Source organism: Anopheles cruzii, chromosome 2 (assembly GCF_943734635.1).
Source record: "Anopheles cruzii chromosome 2, idAnoCruzAS_RS32_06, whole genome shotgun sequence".
NCBI lineage: Eukaryota > Metazoa > Arthropoda > Insecta > Diptera > Culicidae > Anopheles > Anopheles cruzii.
In genome coordinates, this window is record NC_069144.1 from 28,501,603 (window position 1) to 28,524,805 (window position 23,203).

At 50.3% G+C, this 23,203-nt stretch overlaps 2 protein-coding genes across 2 annotated transcripts in view; both read right to left on the reverse strand.

Annotated features, from left to right (window-relative positions):
* Positions 1 to 410: 410 nt before the first annotated feature.
* The window catches only part of LOC128267336 (neurogenic protein mastermind), a 76,398-nt gene continuing 53,605 nt past the window's right edge, over positions 411 to 23,203 (reverse strand). The window contains exons 3-7 of the mRNA XM_053004148.1: positions 15,546 to 15,611; positions 4,051 to 4,621; positions 3,949 to 4,005; positions 1,308 to 2,546; positions 411 to 1,237 (exon numbers count right to left, since the gene is read on the reverse strand). Coding sequence (XP_052860108.1) covers positions 411 to 1,237; positions 1,308 to 2,546; positions 3,949 to 4,005; positions 4,051 to 4,621; positions 15,546 to 15,611 — 2,760 coding nt within the window. The remainder of the gene's footprint in view (positions 1,238 to 1,307; positions 2,547 to 3,948; positions 4,006 to 4,050; positions 4,622 to 15,545; positions 15,612 to 23,203) is intronic.
* LOC128267337 (uncharacterized) lies at positions 10,777 to 11,046 on the reverse strand. The gene has a single exon (XM_053004149.1). It carries the CDS (start codon positions 11,044 to 11,046, stop codon positions 10,777 to 10,779), a length of 270 nt encoding a protein of 89 aa, XP_052860109.1.

The window sequence follows — 23,203 nt, forward strand, 5'->3', positions numbered from 1 at the left end:
TCGACAAATTACATTTGACATCAGTTTATGTACAATACCCTCTCGTCACGGCCTTAGCGCAATTTGCGAAAGTTTTCGAGAGCTGATTTCCATGACCCACCGCATGCCCCAGTTTACCGCAGTCGCAACCGCCTAAGTAAGGACTTTTGATTTGTCTTTTTATCGTTATTAATCATGTTCACTCGCACACACGTAGTGAACCGCTTCGTACCGCTAATAAGTTACTGCAACAATCAATAACAGTATCGTCTCTACAATCGGCGATACTAGGCAATCTAGTGTCGGTGGCCAGGGATCGGCGCGTACTCTCTTTGAACCGCTTCGCGGTTGCTCTATTGCAGGTTTTTTTTTGCCAGTACACAGCGCAGTCGTTACACCGTCGCTTTCTGTGAATCTTTTTTCACACCGCTTTACAGAATGTCCTGAAGATTGAAATTATCATTGTCGAGCGAATTGAGCAGATCTTGGGCATTGAACTGGTTCGGATCGCCCACCGGCAGGTTCTCCAGGAACGCTAGGAACTCGGATGAATTGTTATTGCTGCTACTGTTGTTGTTGTTGTTGTTGTTGTTGTTGGCGTTGTTGTTACCGGAGTTGCCATTGTTGCCGGGCGTGCTTACACCAGACCCGGGACCGGTAAGCATATTGGCGTTACCATTGGCTCCTATGCCTGGGCCGCCACCGGAACCGCCACCACCTCCGACTCCGATGCTGGGCCCACCGATGGGACCTCCGTTACCACCGCCAGCAATCAGTGTCGATGTAGTGGTCTGTTGCGTCGTTTGCGTTGTAAAGGTATTCATCACAGATTGTTGGTTTTGTTGCTGCTGCTGCTGTTGGATTGACATCGATTGCGTCTGAGACATGTGAATTTGGCTCATCTGCATTTGATTCATCATGTTTTGCTGCTGGTGAAGTTGGTGTTGCTGAAGCATTTGTATTTGGTTCATTGGGCCTCCACCGTTGCCACCAACGCTGTTCGCTTGCCCTTGGTACATTGCTAGGTTCTGCTGCCGCAGCATTTGCATTTGCATCGCCGTCATAGCGGGTCCATTGGGACCACCACCGCCACCACCAGCTCCTCCCATCCCTGGTCCTGTGCTGTTACCACCAGTGGCGCCTCCAACACCCGCGGTCTGTGATGCTCCGGGTCCTGCGTTCCCGGGACCAACGGAAGGATCCAACCTGCTCAGCGGCCCAGGACCGTTCGGACCTCCAACGGGACCATTTCCGGGACCTAAAAAGGAATGAAATGATACATTTATTAGCCAAAAAAGCCGGTACCCACTAGTTACCAGAGCACTTACCGCCGAATCCTTGTCGCATGCCTGCACCATTGCCGCCACCGAAGCTAACCTGCTGCTGTTGCTGCATGGCCATCATATGGCGCCACTCCGCTTGTTGCGATCCCATTGGCATCCCTTCCGGGCCCACCTGAACGTTCGGAGGCCGTTGAACCGGGCCTCCCATCACACCGCCACCGGCATTGCCAACGGCACCACCGGCAGCACCCGGAACGATTCCTCCCGGACCGGCACCGGCCCCGAACCCACCAACCATCGCTCCTCCGACGCCGCGGGGGCCTCCCCCGTGGCTGGCAAGCTGTTGCTGTTGCTGCAGGTAAGCCTGTTGTTGTGCTCGCAGCATTGGCCCGGACGGTGGCATCGGTTGCTGCGTGATACGCCGCATCGCTGGGAAGCGACCGCCGGCGTGCAGCATTTGCTGCTGCTGCTGTGCTTGCTGCTGCTGTTGCTGCTGTAGCATGGCTGCCGCTGCGGCGGCTGCGGCCGGGTTCGCTTGCTGCGCTGCCTTGTAGTCGGGTGGCGGTGGCCTCGCGCCCACCATCTGCTGTTGCATCGCTTGCGCCCGTATCATGTGCTGCTGCTGCTGCTGCTGGGCCTGTTGCTGCTGCACGTGCTGCTGCTGCATGAACTTCATCTGTTCCGCGTGCCGCATCGGTACACCCGGGCCACCAGGGCCACTCATGGCACCGTGCATCATGCCTCCGGTGGCACCGCTTCCGACACCACCATTTACACCGCCGGCGCCGCCACCACCACCAGCACCCGGAGCCAGCGTGTTGGATACCATCGAGTTTAACCCACTGATGCCACCCAGGCCCATCGCATTCGGTCCCATACCGACACCGGGACCACCACCGCCGGCACCGACCATCATACCCGGTGGAACGGCGCCCCCGGAAGGGCCCATTCCTGGACCGCCGCCCGGTCCGGTGCCTACGCCCGTGCCCTGGCCGGGACCACCGGCAAGACCTTGCGACTGTGGACCACTCGCCGGACCTTGTTGCTGCTGCGGTTGGTTTTGGGTAGGTCCTCCCATACCGGCTGCTGCCGCTTGTTGCTGCTGCTGGTTCTGTGTCTGCTGCTGCTGATGCTGTGGGCCGCCGGTTCCCGCACCGTTGGGCATATTAACGCCGCTATTAACTTGATGCTGCTGCTGCTGTCGGGCCCGCAACGTTTGCTGGGTAAAGTTGATTGTTTGCGATTGGGACACCGTGTACTGTGCCTCGTTAACAATGGATGATCCTACAAAATTGAAAAAGAAGAAGATATATTAGGATATATGAAGAATAAAGATAAAATATAGTTATATTGTGCCTTTCCATCTTGTATATTTCTTGTTGACCCATTCGGTAAAATCGTGACATCTTGATACTTTCTTTTTGAATCCAGAATTTAAATAGAACCATCTAACGCAAAGCATGACACCGATTTGCGTACTAAAAGTCCCTGAAATATTGTCTCTATTCAGTATTTGTTCTGGTTCACCTCTTATGGCATCGGTTTATTACTCGTTAGGTAATAGAACGGATATTTTTCCTCGACGGAGACATCGTATTCGATGGAATTAAAAAAGGAGTTGAACCATGCCAAGTAACAGCCGGGAGCGTTCCAGAGATGGGCCAACAAAGCGGAATATTGGAGCGAAAATAACATATATTGTAATGATTTTTAGGCATCAAACAAATAGCTTCCTCCCCACAAACACCAGGCACCACCCAAACGCATTGGAGGACCGAAAATCGAGGACATATTTTTGTGGGGGTCGCTACCCAAGTCCAGCAGGAGCCACGGCAGAATGGATGAATCAAAGTGCGCCACTACCACACACATGTGAGACGGGCCAACCCAAGGATCCCAACCGAGAGTGCCGCGCGTGCCGAGCGAGGGCGACGACGAGGACGAAGAAAATCTATTAACCTAAAAGCAAATCGCCTGATGGTGGCGATGGTCCGAGAGATGTTCCGAACCAGTGCCGTGCGGTGTGCGCTCCCTGCATACGGGAGTACACTCGCACACCGGCCCCGCCACCGCCGGGTTGAGCTTCGTGACACAATCATTTCTCAAGTCTATTTTCCTCCACCGCCGAGCCGAGGGAAAACCGACGAAACGCGCCGAAAGCGGCCAAACTGTCCAACTAAATTCATATTTCCCCTGTCAGAGTCCACAACCGGGCGTGCACACACACACACACACACACGCACGGACATCCGATTCGGCTGGCAATCGATCGGAAACCGGGAATCGGGTACAGCGCGGACCATGCGCAGTTACTGTCGGGTTTCGTCGTCGGGGAACTAACTGTCGCTCACTCGCTGAGTGCTACTTTTCCCTTTGTGAGAGCCACGGACGCCGGACGGACTCCGGAATGAAATGGTTTCGTGGTTCCTGGTTCTCGGATTAAGCGGTCGGTGGGATGGTTCGGGAGGGCTTGGGATGGGATGATAACAAATTTGGACAACCGAATAATGAGCTGGATCCCGTTGATGGGGCGCGTGCGACGCCATCGCCTGGGACCGCCGCCGCCGGAGCACGCACATCCTCAAACCACAATTCTACTTTCTCTCTCCCTTTCTCTCCCCTGTCTCTCTCTACTAGCACCCTGCCTTTTTCTCCTGCGCCTGCCCCGGTTCCTCGTGTGGCTTACCTTGTGAGTTCGGTACTTGATTTGGTTGATGATTTTGGTTCGGCCCGTGGCCACCTCCTCCGGCGCCGCTGCCGGCACCACCACCACCACCACCACCACCACCCGGACCGGGTGCACTTCCTCCGTTCGGGCCACCGCCATGTCCGGGGCCATTCGAAATTGTCGTTTGGCCACCACCGGGGCCATTGCCGCCGCCGTTGTTCGGTCCGCCGCCACCGACCATGCCACCAACCGGAATGCCGGGTCCAACGCCACCGCCCTGCTTCGCGTTCAGTTGCGATTGTTGTTGTTGCTTCGGTCCGCCCTGTTGCTGATGCTGCTGCTGGTGATGCGGTTGATGCTGTTGCTGGTGTTGCGGATGTCCCTGGTGTTGCGCGTGCTGGGGATGTTGCTGATGTTGCTGGTGTTGCTGGTGTTGTTGGTGCTGCTGGTGCTGCTGATGTTGCTGGTGCTGTTGATGCTGCTGGTGCTGTTGGTGCTGCTGCTGTTGGTGTTGTGCGTGCTGCTGCTGGTGTTGCTGATGTTGCTGGTTTTGTGACTGTTGCTGGTGTTGTTGCTGCTGTTGCTGCTGAGCGGCCTGCTGCTGTTGACTGAAGAACACCCCTTGCTGTGCTGCCACTGAGACGCCCGATTTGAGGTCTCCACTGAGATGTACATGTTGTCCGGCGGAAACCTAGCATTGTACGTAGAGAAAGAGAGATGATGTAATTTATTAGACCACTGTGTGCCAAGCTATAGGGCCATTTGCTGTCTATACTAACGTTAGTAACACAAACAAAAGACGTTTGAACGATAAACTATACTCATGTTCATTAAGACTCTTACTGCAGTCCATCTAGTTTTTGGATTTTAAACTACCGATTACTTGACTTTTAAAACGTCAATCTTCATTCTGAAAATTGTGAACATTTTGTAAAACCTTTGACATTTACGAAATGGAAGCTATACGCTGGCAGAAAATTTGGAAATATTAAAAACTTATTTCCAAAGTGATGAGCCTTCAAATCAAACTGTACGGAATTTTCAAAATGTTTCATCTAAGCTAATTTCCACCTCGGTGGTTATGTTAATCGGTCGAATTGTCGGAAAATCCACACGTCGTGCAAGAGAAGCCGATGCACCCAAAATGGATGACTGTTTGGTGCGGATTTTGGTCTGGCAGCCCATCATCAGTCCATTTTTCTTCGAAAATGAACATGGAACCGGTGAAATGTTGGCTAAATGGGTCTTCGACAAACTGAAAACTAGGACGACATTACATTTCACCAAGGCTGACAACAAAGAGTGTTGCAAGCTTACAGTTTTCGAAAAAAATTAGCCCACATCACAGAACAGACCAGACGGATTGTGGCCAAAGAACTGTGGCACATTTATATACCAGAGACCACGGTGTACCCGAGAACCGGCAACGGCCTGTTTCCTTGCATTTCCGAATCCTCTCCCCCCGGCTGCACTGTATGCCAATAAAACGCTTCCCTCTGGCCAGCTCCATTTCCGGTTACGCTTATGATGGTAGCGGTCCACACGGATGGATGCTGCTGCTGCTGCCGGGCCAGGCATCGGAACCAGAATTAAATATGCTCAATTTATTGACGACATAATTGCATTTAATACTCCGACTTTTGACCCGCGCCCGTTCCAACGCGCCGTGGCCATTTGACCGGAAACGACAATGTGCATCGGTGGCAGTAGTAGTCAAGGGGGGTTGGTTTGCTGTCGAGATCGGTCGGACTAGCTCGGTTTACTTGCACAGCAAAGCGCTCGGCAGTTAGGTTCGTCCGTCCGGGTGCGTTACGCAAGCGGCACGAATTAACGCGAATCGCGCCAGAGAGATTTGCTGAAATCACGTAACACCTATCTAAATTAGACGCAGATTCTAAACACGGCAAATTGTGCCCTGTCTGTGTACGCGGCCCCCAACCCTAACACGCCCTAACGGTCGTTCGGTTTTATCGGCCAGTGGCTTCTCTCTCGTCTAATGTACGATGCTTGCTTTGTGTGGCGGCGTTTCCGGCGTTGTCGACGGCTACGGTGGCGGATCCGCGAACCATCGGCGCGACAGAAAGGTGTCAGCAAAGCTGTGGCCTTCCTCCGCAGCCATCGGCATCGTTACATTACGCGCGCGCGCGCGCTCGCCTCTAAAACCGGCGAAAGCTAATGGAAACTGTTCATTTCAAACCGGTAAGCGTGCTGAATTATTGATACGGCGAAATAGTATGCACCATATTGCTGCCTGCTGAAAACCCCATCTCCCCATCACACTTTGTGCCCGGAATTGTGCCGCATCACACACAACCCATACAACCTGCGCTTCTTCTTATCCTTCGTCCGGTGTAAGTGAACTGTGGCTGCAATACGCGCGCGGTTCGTTTCCGTTTATGTACACAATAGTAGTAAAATATTGTGCATCTGCTACGTCTGATTATCGTTCAACAATATGTACGTTGGCAGGAAATCCTCAAACAAGGAAACTCTTCACAAATGCAGAGAGCCATAACATCCTCGAGTCAATCTTACCATTAACCTATGGTCAGGATTGACAGTTCCAAACAAAATTGGTTCTGATGCTCAACCTCAAGGATATAAACTCAAGATGTAAAATATTCGTGATATTGTAAAATACATAAATTTAACATCCATAACTTTAGATGCTGCTGAATATGCGACAATCGCGCAGTGTCTGGTCATGGTGCATCACAAAGTGAAGAAAATTAACAGGCGACCATCAGTGATTAACAATAAAAATTGAATTTGTAACCAAAGAGACCCGAGGAGTCGTGCAAAAAGCTCCACCTTCACGCGGCGTAGTAGAGCTGCTGCCCAAGTGCCCAAGAGACTTATGCTTGTCTAGGGTGTCTAGGCCACGGGGGTACATACAGCTCTCCCAGTTGCCGATGGTTGTCGTCGTTTGGAGAGAGAGAGAAGCCGGTAGAGGGCACACAGCAAACACGAACCGACATAATACGGGGGACGGAACGCTCGCGCGCATCAAATATGACGGGGTAAAATCGACTTTCAATGCGCTGCGCTTCCTCCAAGCTGGAGGGAGCTGGAGGGCCCTGGGGGGAGAGCATACAACCGCAGCACGCCACGACGCCGGGTGTCCCCTCGCGGCGGCGGCGGCGGCCGAAGACGACGACGGCACGGCACAAGCACAAAACTTTAATTTGGGTCATTTGCCATTATGTTTGTGCTTTGTGCAGCCTTTTTCCGTTTACACCTCCGCGTGCGCGCGCGCGCGCCCTCGTGCTCTCCGCCAAACCAAACCACCCCCTTGGGCGGGAGCAGCCTACCGTTGAAAAAAGGCCGAAGCTCTAACCCCCCCCAAAGCCTGCCGCCCACCGCCGCCTCTCGCTCTCTGCAGAATTCGTCGGCCAATGAAATCTTCATCGTCGCAGTAGTCGGATTGTTGGCTGGCTCTGGCCGCTTTACGGTGATACCGTAAGCTCGTGGTAGTTTCTTGCTGTCCGTACACTACCACCACCACTGCATGCGTGGCGCACACCGTCAAGGGCGGATGGCACAACTCGATTCCACAATGATGCACAACTTTCGTGGTGAGTAGACTGGTTGAAGAATAAACTCCACCAAACCGGACGCTCTGATGGAACGGTGGCCGGCACGAATGGTTTGTGTGCGGAAACCCCGAGTTCGAATCTAATGGTGGCATATGAATGCAAGAATCTTTAGATGCGCCCCCAAAAGACGGATATGTGCTGTGTTTTCTATTTCTAACAGTCAACTGGAGTCACTACATTACTACATTATTGGGCACATTACTTCATCGTTTCGTTTACCCGAAGCTTACGGCAGATTGTGAACGTTTCCCACAGCAAGCTTCGCAATCCGCGACTCCCAGGGAGCTTTCTATCGCCTTCTCGGCGAAAGCTCCTAGTCACGGAACGGATACTTTCGGTTTAACTGGTAAAAACGCATATGATGCAAGACGCCGCCAATCTCGGTTGATGATGCTGTCTGTCTCTTTCCGTCTCACGATTGTTAATTTTTGGCGCATTTGCAAAGGTGTGAAATAATCCACGACACGGCGTGGGGAAGCATTCTCGTTTGTTACAGACATGTGTTTCGCCCCATGGGCATTAACACATTTCAGTCAGTTTCGGGCACGAAATTCTGGCAGCTTGGTCGTTCGCTCGTTACGAAATGTGGCGCTTATATAACCAGTTTGTTGTTTGCGATGGTTTAATATTTACGGTACTTCTTTTGCGGACAACGAACAATTTGCCCAAATCTTCATTTTCATTTCGTATGATAATTCACGGAACTGTATTTTGAATTCAAGCGCAATGGATCAAAGTAATCACCTGATTCGACTGGAGCGCTAGCAACGCCTTTGGTTTTAAAACATATCATAGCAACCCGACCCGAGGCGATTGAAATGACATTTGGCGGTAGCCGTGGACGCTAGGAATCAAAATCTAGAAGCATGACGGAATCGTTGGAAATTCTGCAATTATCCTTGGCGTACGTAGATCCCTGTGAAGGCGAAGAGTTAATCGAAGTCCGGCGGATAAACGCAAATTTGAGGCAAACCATTGCCGGTCAGCTCAATCGGGTTCGATCGAAATGTGCACCACCGCCGAAGGACGAGGGCGATCCCGAGAGTGGCCCAAGAAAACGGAAACAGTCTCAAGTGTAAGTGGCGCGCTGGTTCCGGGGGTTTTCCATTCGTGACCCCGTATTTGTTTCCCCGACTCTGCTCGACAGATTTCAGACCGTACGCTCCTATCGACCTATCATATGCTTAGGCATTCTGCTTTCAATTATCGTTCTACGGTACGCGCTGGGCACCGGTTACGATTGTGTCTGCCGGCCTATGGTCCATTATGGATCGGTAAGGGTTTGGCGTTTTCTGGAAAGCTGCCTTGAAGTCGACAGTACGGTGTACTATTAGCGGGTCGCAAATGAAACTGTGCTGTGACCGGGGAGTAGTGTTCCAGAAGTGATTGCGCGGTCCGCAATTTGTCGTGACTTAATAATGCAAGCTGAAGGCGAAGCGAGCACGAACGACGGCGATCCTGAAGAGCGGCACGTGAGGTATTCGAGACACTGGTGTAATATCGATAATAAATGGTAATTTCCGTCAAATGGTATCCGATTCCAGTAGACCAGTAGTGGCCGCCACCGCTTGTCAAAGTATTTCCCCAATTGGTAGGTTTGTGTCTCGAACCAGAATTGGAGAAATTATCGTCCAATACGGTACGGGGGACGGGAGTCCAATTTGGTATTCAATCAGAATTTAGGGTTCAATCAGAACATTCTCTGTTTGGCACTCGCTCAAGCCGGACGTAACTCGCAGTCCGAGTCAGAATGTGGCCTATTCTTCTCGTAGTCACCTGTGTCGGGGCTGGACTGGCCACCAACACCAGCTACGACGCGGATGGCAAAATTTTAATCGGAATCGGTAAGCATCGCACACACAGAGCCTGGTATCGGATGATTTTTGATCAACACAGTCGTTTCCCTTCCGTCGCCAGTGATTGTGCACGAAAAAGAGCACCCCGAGGTTCCGTCGCTCGTGTCGAGCGCTCTCGCTCGGGCGACGGACAAATTGCAGGGCATCAGCGTCAGCGTGGAGGACTACTACATCGAGTACGACCGGGATCGGGCTCAATTCGCCGACGATGAGCAGTGTAAGTGTAGCATGCTGTGTGTGTTTGGACCCGACCCATGGCTGTGATTATTATCTGTGTTTTGCTGATTAAAATATGGCCACCGCACAGTTTGCGGTGCGCTGTACAGGGGCGGCGGCGTCTCGTTGCTGCTGGACGTGACGTGGATCGAGGCCCGGTACGTGGCCGAGGCGGCCGCCCGCTACGGCATCCCGTACCTGCACGTCGATCTGTCCGTGCAGACGTACGTGAAGCTGATGGAGAACTTCTTGCTGGCACGCTCCGGGACCGATGTGGTCTACATTCTGCCGAGCGCGCGCGAGGCCGCCGCAGCGATATACTTCCTCATAACGGATTCCGCCCTGCGGGCGATTGTTTTCGATCGCCTGGACGGCCAAACGGCCGAGCGTATCCGGGCGATTCGACCGTATCCGACGTTTTATGCCGTAATCGCCCCGGTGGCCCAAATGGGCGCGCTGCTCGACCGGGCAGTGGCCGGTGGGCTGGTGCGCAAGCCGGAAAAGTGGAATCTACTGTACACGGATTTGCCAGCGCCCACACTCGACGGTGGGGCAGCGGGCCACTCGGGGTGCTGCGGCGAGATGAACCGATTGCTGCTCGATACCAGCACTTGCTGTACGCTGCTGCAGCACCGGACCGGGTCCAATTGTGACTGCCCGGCACGTTTCGACCCGATACTGGCCCATCTGGACAACGTGCTCGAGGTGGTGTTGCGATGGTCAGTCGAGACGCAGCTACCGCTGGTGCGTGCGGTCAACTGTTCGTCCGTGGATGACACCAGTCCGGCGCCGGAGATCGACCTGAGGCCACTGTTCCAGCAGCTGGCCACGATGCCACAGTTCTGGATCGCTCCCGGTCCGGGTGGCCTGATTCGGCCGAATCTGAACTTCTCGATCGTTAGCCCGGCCACGGCACGCAATCTGTCCCGGGTGCCCGACGAACCGATCGGAAGTCTCACCCGGGGTGAAGTGCGACTGGTGACGGCGGCGCAAGGGAGTAGGATTCCGCGGAGTAAGCGCTTTTTTCGCGTCGGGACCGCTGAAGCCGTACCGTGGGCCTACCGCAAGCGTCACCCGACGACGGGCGACCTGCTTCTTGATCCGGACACCGGCGAGCCGATCTGGGAGGGTTACTGCATCGATTTCATCCACCAGCTGTCGGTGGTGATGAACTTTGACTACGATCTCGTGTCACCGCGCGATGGCACGTTCGGGGCGCGTAACGCTACCGACGGGCGGTGGGACGGACTGGTCGGAGACTTGGTGAGCGGCGATATAGACTTTGCCATCACCGCGCTCAAGATGACGGCCGAGCGCGAGGAGGTGATCGACTTCGTGGCACCGTACTTCGAACAGACCGGCATACTGATCGTGATGCGCAAGCCGGTCCGCGAGACGTCGCTGTTCAAGTTCATGACCGTGCTGCGGCTCGAGGTCTGGATGAGCATCCTGCTGGCGATCGTAGCAACCGCGGTGATGCTGTCGCTGCTGGATCGATTCTCTCCGTACAGCGCCAAGAACAACAAGGACGCCTACCCGTACGAGTGCCGGTAAGTGACGGGTCGGGGGATCGGGAGATACCATACAGAGGGGATCACTCACAGGGCCCTACGTTCCAGGGACTTCACGCTGAAGGAGAGCTTCTGGTTTGCGCTCACCTCGTTCACGCCGCAGGGCGGCGGCGAGGCTCCGAAGGCGCTGTCCGGCCGGACCCTGGTCGCGGCCTACTGGCTGTTTGTGGTGCTGATGCTGGCCACGTTCACCGCCAATCTGGCCGCATTTCTGACGGTGGAGCGCATGCAGACGCCGGTCCAGTCGCTGGAGCAGCTGTCGCGCCAGAGCCGCATCAAGTACACGGTCGTGAACCGCTCCGACACGCACGATTACTTTCGCAACATGAAGAACGCGGAGGACGTGCTGTACCAGATGTGGCGCAACCTGACGCTGGCCAGTGGCAACGATCAGGCCCAGTACCGCGTCTGGGACTACCCGGTCCGGGAGCAGTACATCAACATACTGACCGCCATCGAGTCGGCCGACCCGGTGGCTACGGCCGAAGACGGCTTCCGGCGCGTCAACGCGCACCTCGAGGCGGACTTTGCGTTCATCCACGATTCGGCCGAGATACGGTACGAAATTTCGCGCGACTGCAACCTGACCGAGGTGGGCGAGGTGTTTGCCGAGCAGCCGTACGCCGTGGCCGTGCAGCAGGGCAGCCAGTTGCAGGACGAACTGAGCTACTACATACTGCAGCTGCAGAGTGATCGCTTCTTCGAGCTGCTCGCCCCGAAGTACTGGAACAACTCGGCCCGCGGCCAGTGCCCGAACACGGACGACAGCGAGGGCATCACGCTCGAGAGTTTGGGTGGCGTTTTCATCGCCACCCTGGTCGGGCTAGCCCTGGCGATGATTACGCTGCTCGTGGAGGTGCTCTACTACCGGCGCAAGCAAACCCGAGCCGAGCAGGCTAACATCGTTCAAGTGGCACCGGCCGGCGGGACGGAGAAAATGGTTGGCAAATTCGCACTGAAAGAGAAATCGATTGCGGCCGCCAAGAAGTTGTTGCTGGCCAGCCAACCACCGGTTGGGGACAACGGTGGCAATCTTAGGCAGGTGAAGCGCGCTAATGACAAACCGATCCCCAAGGATGTTACGATTGGTAGTAAGTTCATTTCCGCGGCCGAGCAGCAACAACGTTTGTCCTATATTTCCATCACACCGCGGAAGCCTATACATTAGCTGCTTTTACTGGTCTCTTGCACGCGACTCGCACTTAACTCGCACCAATAAAGTGTCAGTAGTCAGTTGCTTCAACCAAGACCCATGGTTCCTGGATTGATGGTTTTACATTTTAGCAAAGTGACCTTACGTACGGGGCTCGCGTGCATTCCGTTTCTGGGAATCGAAGGCAATATTGCCGACGAAACATCTTCCCAATGTTGTGACCAACCGAGGTACACTCATTGATTTCCAATCTAACCGGGAGAACAGGGCCGGAATGGAACACAGAATAGTGTCAGGTCAGACGTCTTACCGGTGGCCGTGGTCCAGAACATTCCCCAGCCCCAGGGTTCTGGCCATAGGACATCCGAAACGTTCCGAAAAGGTTCCCGAAGAATCCGAAGGTCGCTCCACCACCACGCACACGCTCACTATTTTTAAACGTCGTTCAACAAACAAATTATGTCAAATTCATGGCAATGATGGTCATTTCTCGCAGGGCGCAGTTGCGCAGCAGCAAACCCTGTGGTCCGCCAGGGGTTCCGTGTCCGGGCGGACCCTTTCGGAGGGGTTGTTGCGTGCGGTGATGGCGGCGGCGACGCCGTGCCGTGCTAAATGGACGTACAGCGAGCGAAGGAGTAAGCCACAGACCAGATGTAGACCGAGAGAGACTCTAACGGTTGCGATAGTGGCCAGCCCCTGTAGTCGGTCGGTCGGTTTCGGTCGGTTTTAGATTCACACCCATCACTCTTGGATATCAACTTCATTAAGGCAAATGGTTTAAAAGCTTCACTCTTGGGCGATAGGTAAATGGGTGCCGACCCCTTACGTGACCGGCTCGTTACACTCGAGAGTGTGCCGCGCCAGGGGATGATGGTGGGGCTTCTCCCCGGTGCTTCCTGAAGCTTGCTGTGCGCTCGTGGATGAAACATACAAATTGGCCATATTATCCATGCGGGCTCTCTTCTGGCTTTTGGGGGTTTAATTGATTATTTTTTCGGAAGCATTTTCTCCTCATTGTTGTGTGGGCCCGGGCAAGTCTTCCCAGCAAACCTTGGCAAGCCGTAAAGCAACCGCCGTAAAGACCAAGTCCATTTTCGGTGGTCCGACGGAACTAACCGTTTCGCCCGTTTATTAAACATACTGCAAACTATACCCCGACCGGCCGCCGGCACGTCCACACGCTGCTACATGGCGGCCCGCGCCGTCGTGTGCAGCACATACATCGCCGTTACGGAGCACGGCTGGCTGTCGTTGGCAATGATTGCATAATCATTAATTCAGCTTCATTACATTTTCTGACAGCACGATTCGTTATGCTGTGAGCCGTGAGTGCGCCCCGTATACGCTGCTGCTGCCGCTGCCCTCTGCCGATGACGTTTTCGAGTATTTAGAATCATGTCCAGGGCGGTGCGTGCCGCTGCTCGACCTCGGGCAGAGCGCTGTGCTGATGATGGTGTGATGTGGTTGAAAACTATGCGAGTCTTTCCATGGATAAATGACACTCTCCAAGTAGCGGAAGTACCTCAGAATGGGCTCTCGGGTTTCCTGGTTTGAATCGATTTCCCCCAGAAAACGACTAGCATTTTGGGGCCGGTTCTTAGAGTAGCCCCTAGCAGGTGACGAATCGAATCGAAATTGGTGGTTGGTCGTGTGGTGGTTTACAAAGAATAAACAAATGAACAACCACGAAGTAACTTGTCCATCAACGTGTTGCTGCACCAGCACGATACGATGGACGGGTGTCGCATCCTTTCGTTTTTCGACAGTAATAACTAGAGCTCCTGGTTGGGTGGTGCTGGTTATGTAGGGAGTTGTGGCACGGTGGGGTCTGGGTGTGCTCCAGTTACACCGTCTCTCGTAGGCCACGCCATTTCAAACGTTAAAACCACTCCACTGGAACTTGTCACGATTGATTGTTAACCACCAGCCGGGGTAGCTTTATGACACTCCTTTGGTCGCCTCTGCGAAGTCTTACTGCGAGGAGGCAGAGAACCGCTTCTTCTACCGTTTGGCCTTCCACGTGCAACACAAGCTGATGCAGTCCTGTGCACTCCACAAAGAAAATGGGGAATTATAGGCGACGCGAGAAGTGCTATCGCCGTTCTTATTGTGCCCTGCTCAACTACGGTTGCGTGGACAGACTTCTAATGACCCGTGTGCCAAACAGGGACCATTGTGTTTAAGTTGCAATCGATATATTTTTTCGTTTGTCTTACTGAAATATATTTAAGGACTAACGCTATCGCTTCGATTGCTCGAGAACTACGAGAATTCCGGTGATGATCCGCTTGCTCGTTGCAACGGTGGTTAGATATCCAATCAAATATGCATTTCTACACTAATTGCGTTAACAATCTGGACCTGGGTGCCTTGTCTTTGGGCCGATGGAATCTAGCCAAAATGGTGCCCCACGCTGTGCTCCACCACAATAACCGCATCGCACTATTGCGGAACTTCATTTCGAGAATCGGCGCGACGGAACCTGGGCCAGGGGTTCAATGCAACACACACACTATCAATTGTGACGCCGGAAGGCAGAGCGAGAGCAAAAAAAGGGGCCGAAATTGTATCGTGCGCCCTTTTAGAGGCCAAGCTTTAGAGGAACATAATCTAATGAATTTTTCATGATCCTCCCGCGCGCGGTCCTTTCACCAGACCACTGTGTCGAAAAGTGTCATAATTGCACCCCATCGGGCGTGTGTTTTGGCACAGCACCGGATGCACCGCTGATTCTTTAACACACGTGTCCCCGCCACGAACGGGAAGCATCAATCTCGTATTTGCGTATCGATCGCCGAGGCGCGCGCGCTTTGGTGTTGGCGGCTTCCGTTTCCGTTCCGACAATCCTTCCGTTGATGTACCGAAACCTGGATCAAAGGAGTGTGTCTGCGCTGGTATATGTGTGCTTGCTGCGGCTGCGGCACAATATTGCACACACACACACACACACATTCCATATATTTCAGGAAGTTTGGACAAAAGCTTGCCAGCGAAATCGTGCGAAAGCTTTGGTCGACTGCCAAATGGCCAAAGCAATAAATGGCCCAAATGGTTGCTGCTGCTTTAACAATTCTCCGAAAGAGGCAGATCCAATGGGAGGAATATCAGAACTAGAGCTGCTTTTTATACATATTCTATATGAAACATCTTTTGGCATACAACTACTCTAAATATACAAAACAAAAAGCAAAAAATAAGGCATAACTATATCAGTGGAGCTTACCGTATGCACCGTTTTGTTGTTCCTTTTCGACTGACGGGCAATGGTCGTTTCGCAATTCGTGCTTACCTGGAATGTGATTAAAAACAGAATTATAGTATCGAGTAAGTTGGGAATATGAATTAAACGGAATCAAACTATGTTAGAATTGCGTTTGCTGCTTATCATCAGATAGCAGAAAGTAACTTATCAAACTGCACATGGAGCTCATACGAATCACTGAGTACATCCATCGATACCTCAAAGACCCCGAAACACACATATGACCGGTCCTCGTTCGGCGAAAGAGCAAAAATTGAATTTACTTTGGCAAACTTCAATCATTTCGAGACTAATAATCGTAAAGAACGGAAGGATTACTGCCAGCGTCAGCGAATTAACGACTACGGCGCGAGTTCGAGTGCCGTGGCAACCGGTGTGGGGACGGTGGTTGCCAATAGGACAAAAGGTTGTTACCGCCCTGCGATATGCACACTCAGCGCGCAACTCGAGTTGCGCCAGCAGCAGCTATCCTGCGGAGCAACCCGAACGGACACTCGTCGAACTCGCCGTATGTAGCGTGCGCGCCCTGAATGATTAATGACGTCTCAGAAGAGATGGCGGAGCGGAAGATCGTAAAACTTCTCACCGGAGTTCGACTCACCAACAGCCGAGTGTCCAACGAAAGTGTGGGATGTCCGAGAGCACCGAGGTGCTTCGTCTAAAAATCACCGACAGGAGAATTGGACATAAAATTTGTCCAAAATTGCTCCCGGGCTCGTCACCTTCAAATCAAGACTGCTCACGTCACCAGCTCCTCTTTCAATAATCGGCAAACTTTTAATTAAAGTCATAACACACCCTTGCTACCTGGCGCATTTGCACGAGGCACTGCTGTATGTACTGTGTACTTGTACGAGAATATATGCAGGTGGCAATAGTCGACATCTGAAGCTGGTTGTGGTGATTAAATTTTAACATAAAAGCCACCTACAAAATTACAGCTCCTAAAACCTGGAAGTATGAAATATTGCAAGGTAAGCTATGTCAGTATCGTTAGTGCTTTTCATTTGAACCAAAACAAAAAGGTAAGGTAATTGTGGGTCAGTTTATTACACTAGTTTGCAAATCGTCCTAGTGGAAGTCGACTAAAATTCGAAAGATTGATTGATAATTTAATCCCGGCTCCTTCTCAGATCCTGTGAAACGATAAACCACTTGCTCTAAAGAACAAATCCTAGTCAAAGTCACTCATTTTGCGAACTAACGAATGTGGGCTAAGCATCAACCAGAGCAAGGCCCATGTTTTCACCAACACGTGGCGTGGCCACAAATTTGTGTAGGACACAAGCTGTCATAACACTCAGCACCATAACATCCTCACCTCGGGGGTATGAAAAGGACACATTAATCACTCCTAATTAATTGTATTATTTACTCTCGCCGCGCTAATACTAACTTTAACTAGCAATATGGCGTGCGTAACCGAAAACGGAACAAAAGCAAACATTCATTTTCATAGTTCATTTGGCCAACTAGTTATAGGTTGAATCTGGATAATCATTTTCATCACTATTTTGATATGATGTACTTTGCTATGTATGACACATTTACATTTAGTTATTGGGCCAAGTAAATAAATATTTTCTATGTAGAAACGATAAGAAAGAACGAAGCAGAAGCGCCTACCACCAGCAGGCAATTGATCCAATTTACGTATTTTGTTGATCTCCGTGCAAAAAATGTCACCAACGCACGCCAACGAATAACCTTTACGCGTTCGATAAAGAATGATTTATATCGCATCTGTTTCGGTGTAGTGCAAAAAAAAGTAGCTACATCAACTTCCTTCTCGACCTTTTCCCCAAAAAACCACCACCGCCACCGCCGCCGCCGCCGCCTCCACCGTTACACGAACTCCCATTCACGGACTTGCCGGTCGCCCCCGCACGCGGTTCTGATAATGTTGCTGCATGAGTTAGTAAATATCGATTTATCTGCCAAGCTCTGCTGCTGTTGCTGCTTGGCATCACAATCATGCTGTTGTTTACTTTCGTTTCTATTTGCTTTCTATTTCAAACTTAGCTGATGACAATACAATTTTATGACGTCGAGCAGACCCGAGCTTAAATCGATGAGTTCCGAAAGCTCGGAATACAAGAACAAGTGGGTTCGTAAGCAAAGTTTCTATGAGAAAATACAAAAAGAAATGATTTTCGTGCATTAGAACGTCGTCTCTTAGACGGGAAAATGCATAAGAAAATTCTATCGCAAGTGGAATTGAGCAGGAAGACCCACCTTCTGTAAGAATCGAAATATTCGCGATCTTATGAGGATTGACCCAACGCAACGAGATAGCTTAGTTCGATTGTTTTACGGCGATGCGCAAGATACAATACAGGTTACGACGATTTTGCACTAAAACAGCAAAGGGCAAAAACTCCATGCGACATGAATTTCACTTTACCTGCCACGTGACCATAACGTGACCGGAGATTGCTTTTCATTTAATGAAATCTATATTTTCGCAACGTACCGCGATGAAGTTCAGCGATACACGTTGATTAAGTCCTGTGCTTAGTTCTATTCTTCTTCATAAAACGGACAAACGAGTGCCTCGAATTCTTCTTTGTGCGATGTTAAAGAGCAAATTGCCGATCCTTCCGACAATTGTAGGCGGTCCGTCCGGACGCAACTGGGACTACACGAAATAAATTAGTGTACAAAAAAAAGCCCGAACCAGGTGAAGCTATAAAATTATGTTCCATTTCTCAGGTTGTGAGACGTCCAAACTTGAATCGCCTCATTCCAGAGAAATTGGAATTTCCGAATTCGCAACAAAAACTCCTGGTAGCACTTCTTGGTACACAACCTGCGCCACAGTCTCGTTAAAATATTCTCACGCAGTGAATCCGCGGGTTTTTGGGCCCGAAATTCTCGGATACGAGAAACCGTTTCCTATTGTGGTTTATTTACAAGCCCACATTCTGAAACTTTTTTCTTGTTCTACTAGAATTTTGAACAAAAAATCCAACGTTTTTCAACGGGGAAAAATAAAACTTTCAATTCCCAAAAAACCTATCCTTCAAAAGCAAAAAGCAATAATCAATGCAAATCATAACGCCAGAAATGCACGTTTTTATTGACGATAAAGAATGTTGCTAAAAGGATGTTTTTGAACAAGCTTTAAGCTTAATATGACTTTTGATTTCCGTCTTTGAAATTCCAACAGTGTCCAATGGAGGCGCATGGTGCCGCTTAAAGTGAGCGTGTTTGGTCGTTTTCTTATCGTAAAAATATCGAAACCGTTCCCAACTTAAACGTATAATTCAACGTATCATCAGCTCAACAAAAGTCAAAACAGATTAACAGAGACTCTGCGCGGTTCATATGATTCTCTTTCGCACACAAACCTAGTGCCTCGTAGACGACAGTGAGGCCAATGTGTGTCTACTTCAATGAACATGCACCTTACGAGTGACACACGAGTCATTACAAAGCAAGAAAGATTAATCCCAGTGCTCTGTGACCTTCGCATACCGCAGTATGAAATCACTACTCACAGACTGAACGTTTGTTTTCTGTGCCATCGTCTATATTCACGTTGTGACATGATCGTAATTTAGGTTGGCTAGTCCGTGGATAAGGAAACGAATTAAAATATTACCTAAAATTATTTTCAAAGGTAAATTATTGTTTAGTAAAAGAATCCGTTGATGGAACCATCGGAATGTTCGTATTTTTACTAGTTAATTATACACATGATTTCGGTAGTTAATCTTTTTAACCCAATGAAATGCAAGAAAAGGATCGATACCGACGATACACACTTCTTCGAGCAGACAGAGTCGTTCGGCGAGGGCGAAAAGTATCCAAACCACCGTCATCATCGCGCGCCGGTGGCATTCGTAACATCATTAGCGTCATCAGCATAGCCATCGTTATAGTCATTACCAGTGCCATGATGATATCGCCGTCGAGTCGTCTCTCCTTTCACCGTGCGTGTGGTAGAGTGTGTCGTACCAGCAGCACTTGGTGAAGAACAAGTGCACCAAACCAGGCCACCAAGCCACAGTCAGGCCAAGCCTGGCACAGTATTGGTGTGGCTGCGAATGCCTACACATCGCGTCGTGCACGACCACACGCAGAGCAGAAGCTGCGCAAGGAGTAGAGCGGTATTCCTGCTGGTAATAAACATGAAATATAAGGGTCTCGCAAAACCCATTAAACTCTCCCGGAAACATGATCAGTTTTGCGATTTATGGTGCCGTGCGCCCTCGACAATCTGTGGCTCGAGGAGCAGCAGCAGCAGCAGCACGCAGCCGTTCGCAGAAGGAACCGTGAGCTCACAGCTTCGAGGTCGAAATATCCAGCCAGTCTCGGTGGTAAAGCGACAGAAAAACGCCGAGCGAAAGGGACGGCCAGATGGAAGTTCCTTCGTACGCGCGCTCTCCGCTAGGGATTATCTGCACAAATGTGCCAAAAACCCAATCGCCATCGGAATGGATCGGATTGGGGCTCACACCAGCAGTTCGCCTCGGCTGAAAATTTCGTTTCGTTTGCAAATTTTTCGATCCATCTAAGCCCCAACGACAATTTACAGCACAGCTCTCGGTTTGTCTTTCGAAAAGCATAATTTCTGCGAAAGTTTGCGATATTTGTTTGCGCACTAGCGGAGTGGTTTTGGTCAATTGGGGAGGATCATCACACCTCGAGATACTCGAGGGTTGTTCAAAAAGTTTTGAGCTTCGATCAGACAGACACAATTTTATGATTTGAAAAACACTTTACTATTCAGTATGGTTTCCTTGAACATCAATACACTGTGACGATTTTCCAATGTATTTTTCCTACGATTTGACTTCTTTACAAGGATCATCTTCAAGGCTTGTACGACCACGTTTAAGTTCCACAACCCATTTTGTTACTGTACTGGTTGAAGGCAAAGAGTCCTTATACACTTTCAACATTCGTTCAAAAATTTCCTTGGCTTTTAATTCTTCAAAAAATTAAAATTCACTCACTGCGTGATACTTGATTTTTTCCATTGTAAAAAATACTTTGACACGTCGATACTAAATGGTCTCAATACTGTAACAACAAAAATCAGGTTAGCAGCAGCGACCTCTGTTATTGAAGATCAAAACTTATTGAACAGCTTGGTACTCTACACACATTGCAATAGAGAAGCTCTACAAACTGGAACGCAACATGGAGTTCCTCTGCCAGTTCAGTCGGTCGGTATATTTCGAAAAAAATAACCAAATTCAAATAACCTTACGACATAGATTATTTGACGTAATTAACAATCATATTAAGTACGCACCAGTCAATACTATCAGCTATCAGTATTCGCTAACCATCGTGCCTTATTCATCGAAAATACCTAGAATTGCCTATTACAACAAAGCTATTCTAGCGCATCCGCACAAATACAGAAAACCCTTAATATAGCTGAGGATACTCTCTACAACGTGCAAAAAGTGGTAGCACTCCAATGATCTAATCACCGGCGTGATGCAGATGTAGACTGTCGGAGAATGACTTTCACAAATAAGACATGTATCGTTCGTTCTTCGGAAACGATCAAACACTGCCGTACTTCGTCAGCCCAGCGCCCGGAACATTCATCTGCCACATTACCACATGCACATGCGCGCCAGACCGAGTTTCCGAGTAAGTCAATACGTAAGATTTCGTCAGCCATCTGAACGGTACACGTGCAGAAGTGCAGTGCGAGAGCACAAAAAACAACACAGACGCGATGCGCTTCTGAGCCGGCCTGAATTTCGCTGAACGCACAAACAACAACAGACCATCGGAGGAGCGCTGTAGACGTTCAGCCAGCCAACGGCACACAGCTCCTCCACCAGGTCTAGTGTCCGAGAGCGAGACCGCGCAATGGCAGCCCCGACCCGACGACGACGGTCGATTGGATTGATTTGTTTCTGGAATAATTAATGCAAATTAGCGCGCGGCTGTGATCTGGCGGTGAGTAACTCGCGCTTTTGCAAGTGCACATTAGTGTGCACTCAGCAGCAGCCCGACGCCTGGAGGCCCGAGGCCTACGAGGTACCGAGAGAGACGTGAGAGAGACGCCACGACTTCCCGATTGTGACGTGCCGCGTGCGTATGTCACACTTCACACCGGCAAAGACAGACGCCGCCGGGCAGCTTCGAGACTTCGAGGCACACGGGGTTACAGTGCTACAGTCGCCTGCCATCGAAGGACTTCAAGGTTTCGTGTGCACCGTCCACCACCACACCACGGAGAGATCGGTGTGCAAGAGAGTAGCGTAAACAAAACGCTTAAAAACGTGGCCCAGCACAGCGCGCCAGTGAAGAAACAATAGGCGCTCGCAGAGCGCTTGAATGACAAATAAACTCATTACAAGGTCTATTTGAAACGCTTGCGTCGCCTGTGTAGTAGACGCCATTCTCGAGGTGTTCACAACAGCAACACAGCTCGCTATATCCACGATCGCCACCACGTGTCAACACGGTTCACGGTTACTTCGGGGTAGCAATAGTTCAGCGTCTTTCAACTAATGGGGTGGAGTCTAGGCTGGTTTTTGGATTCCGAAGATTCCGGGGCGCAAAATATCGATTGTGGTCCAAATGTCGTCTAAGTTTTCAGCTTCAAGTCCGTCGAATGACCAATCAGTCAACAATCCAACAGCTCCTTTTTCGAGGGCCGATGATGGCCCGCCAGACCAAAATCCACACGAAACAGTCACTCGTTGTGGGCGTGCATTGGCTTCCCTTGCACGACATGTGCAAAAAATTTTCTTGTAGAATTTTCAAAATGAATCCCCTTTCCATCTCCAATCTCGATTCGATGAAGAAATAACTTACTTTTTTGGCTGGCGAGCAGAATTTTACATTTGGGTTTTCGGTGTTCCTGCTGTCAATCGTTCAGTTAATGTGGCACCCATTTTCCAATATTCTGGATCTTTCCCACGGCCTTAAAACATAGGGGTGTGGTGTATTGGGACACATTTAGCTGATCCACGAGTTGTTGTTGCGTTTGCGTGTCATTTTCGTCCAAAAGTTCTTGTAATTCAGCGTCCTTGAACTTTTTTGGAGTCCTCCGACGCTCTTTGTTCGTTCAAAATCGTCAAAATCGCCATGTTTAATTTTTTTAAACCGCTTAAAGCACTGCGATCTTCCAAAAGCATGATCGCCGTAAGCTTCGACAAGCATTTGATGCGATTCTGTAGCAGTTTTCTTCATCAGGTAGCAGAAAAGCAATGATCACCGCAAAACGTCATTTTGAGGCACAAAAGTCGACATGGTCTAACCTCTTCAAAGATAAGTTGCAAACTAAATGAACTTGTTTTTCGACATGAAATCATTTGCCTTATGTCAAAACAAACTAATGTGTCAAATAATGCATAATTAGGAGGAACAAATTGACAGCTAGAGCCATCTGTTTACACAATCCGGTTTCACATATCTAGACCTGGTAACCACCGAGGTGGAAATGTGCTTTTCAAATTTCGTAGAGTTCAAGACTCACCACTTTGGAAATAAGTTTTTAATATTTTCCAATTTTCTGCAAGCGCATAGCGTCCCATTTCGTAAATAACAAAGTCTTTACTAAATGTTTACAATTCCCAGACCAAATCCAATCCAAACGCTAATTGGACTACCGTATGGTACATGCTTTGAGCAGCGGTAAG

What these genes read in the sequence shown, in the direction of transcription:
- LOC128267337 (XM_053004149.1), bottom strand. Translation starts at nt 11,046, where the DNA reads ATGCTCATCCAGACCTCGAGCCGCAGCACGGTCATGAACTTGAACAGC.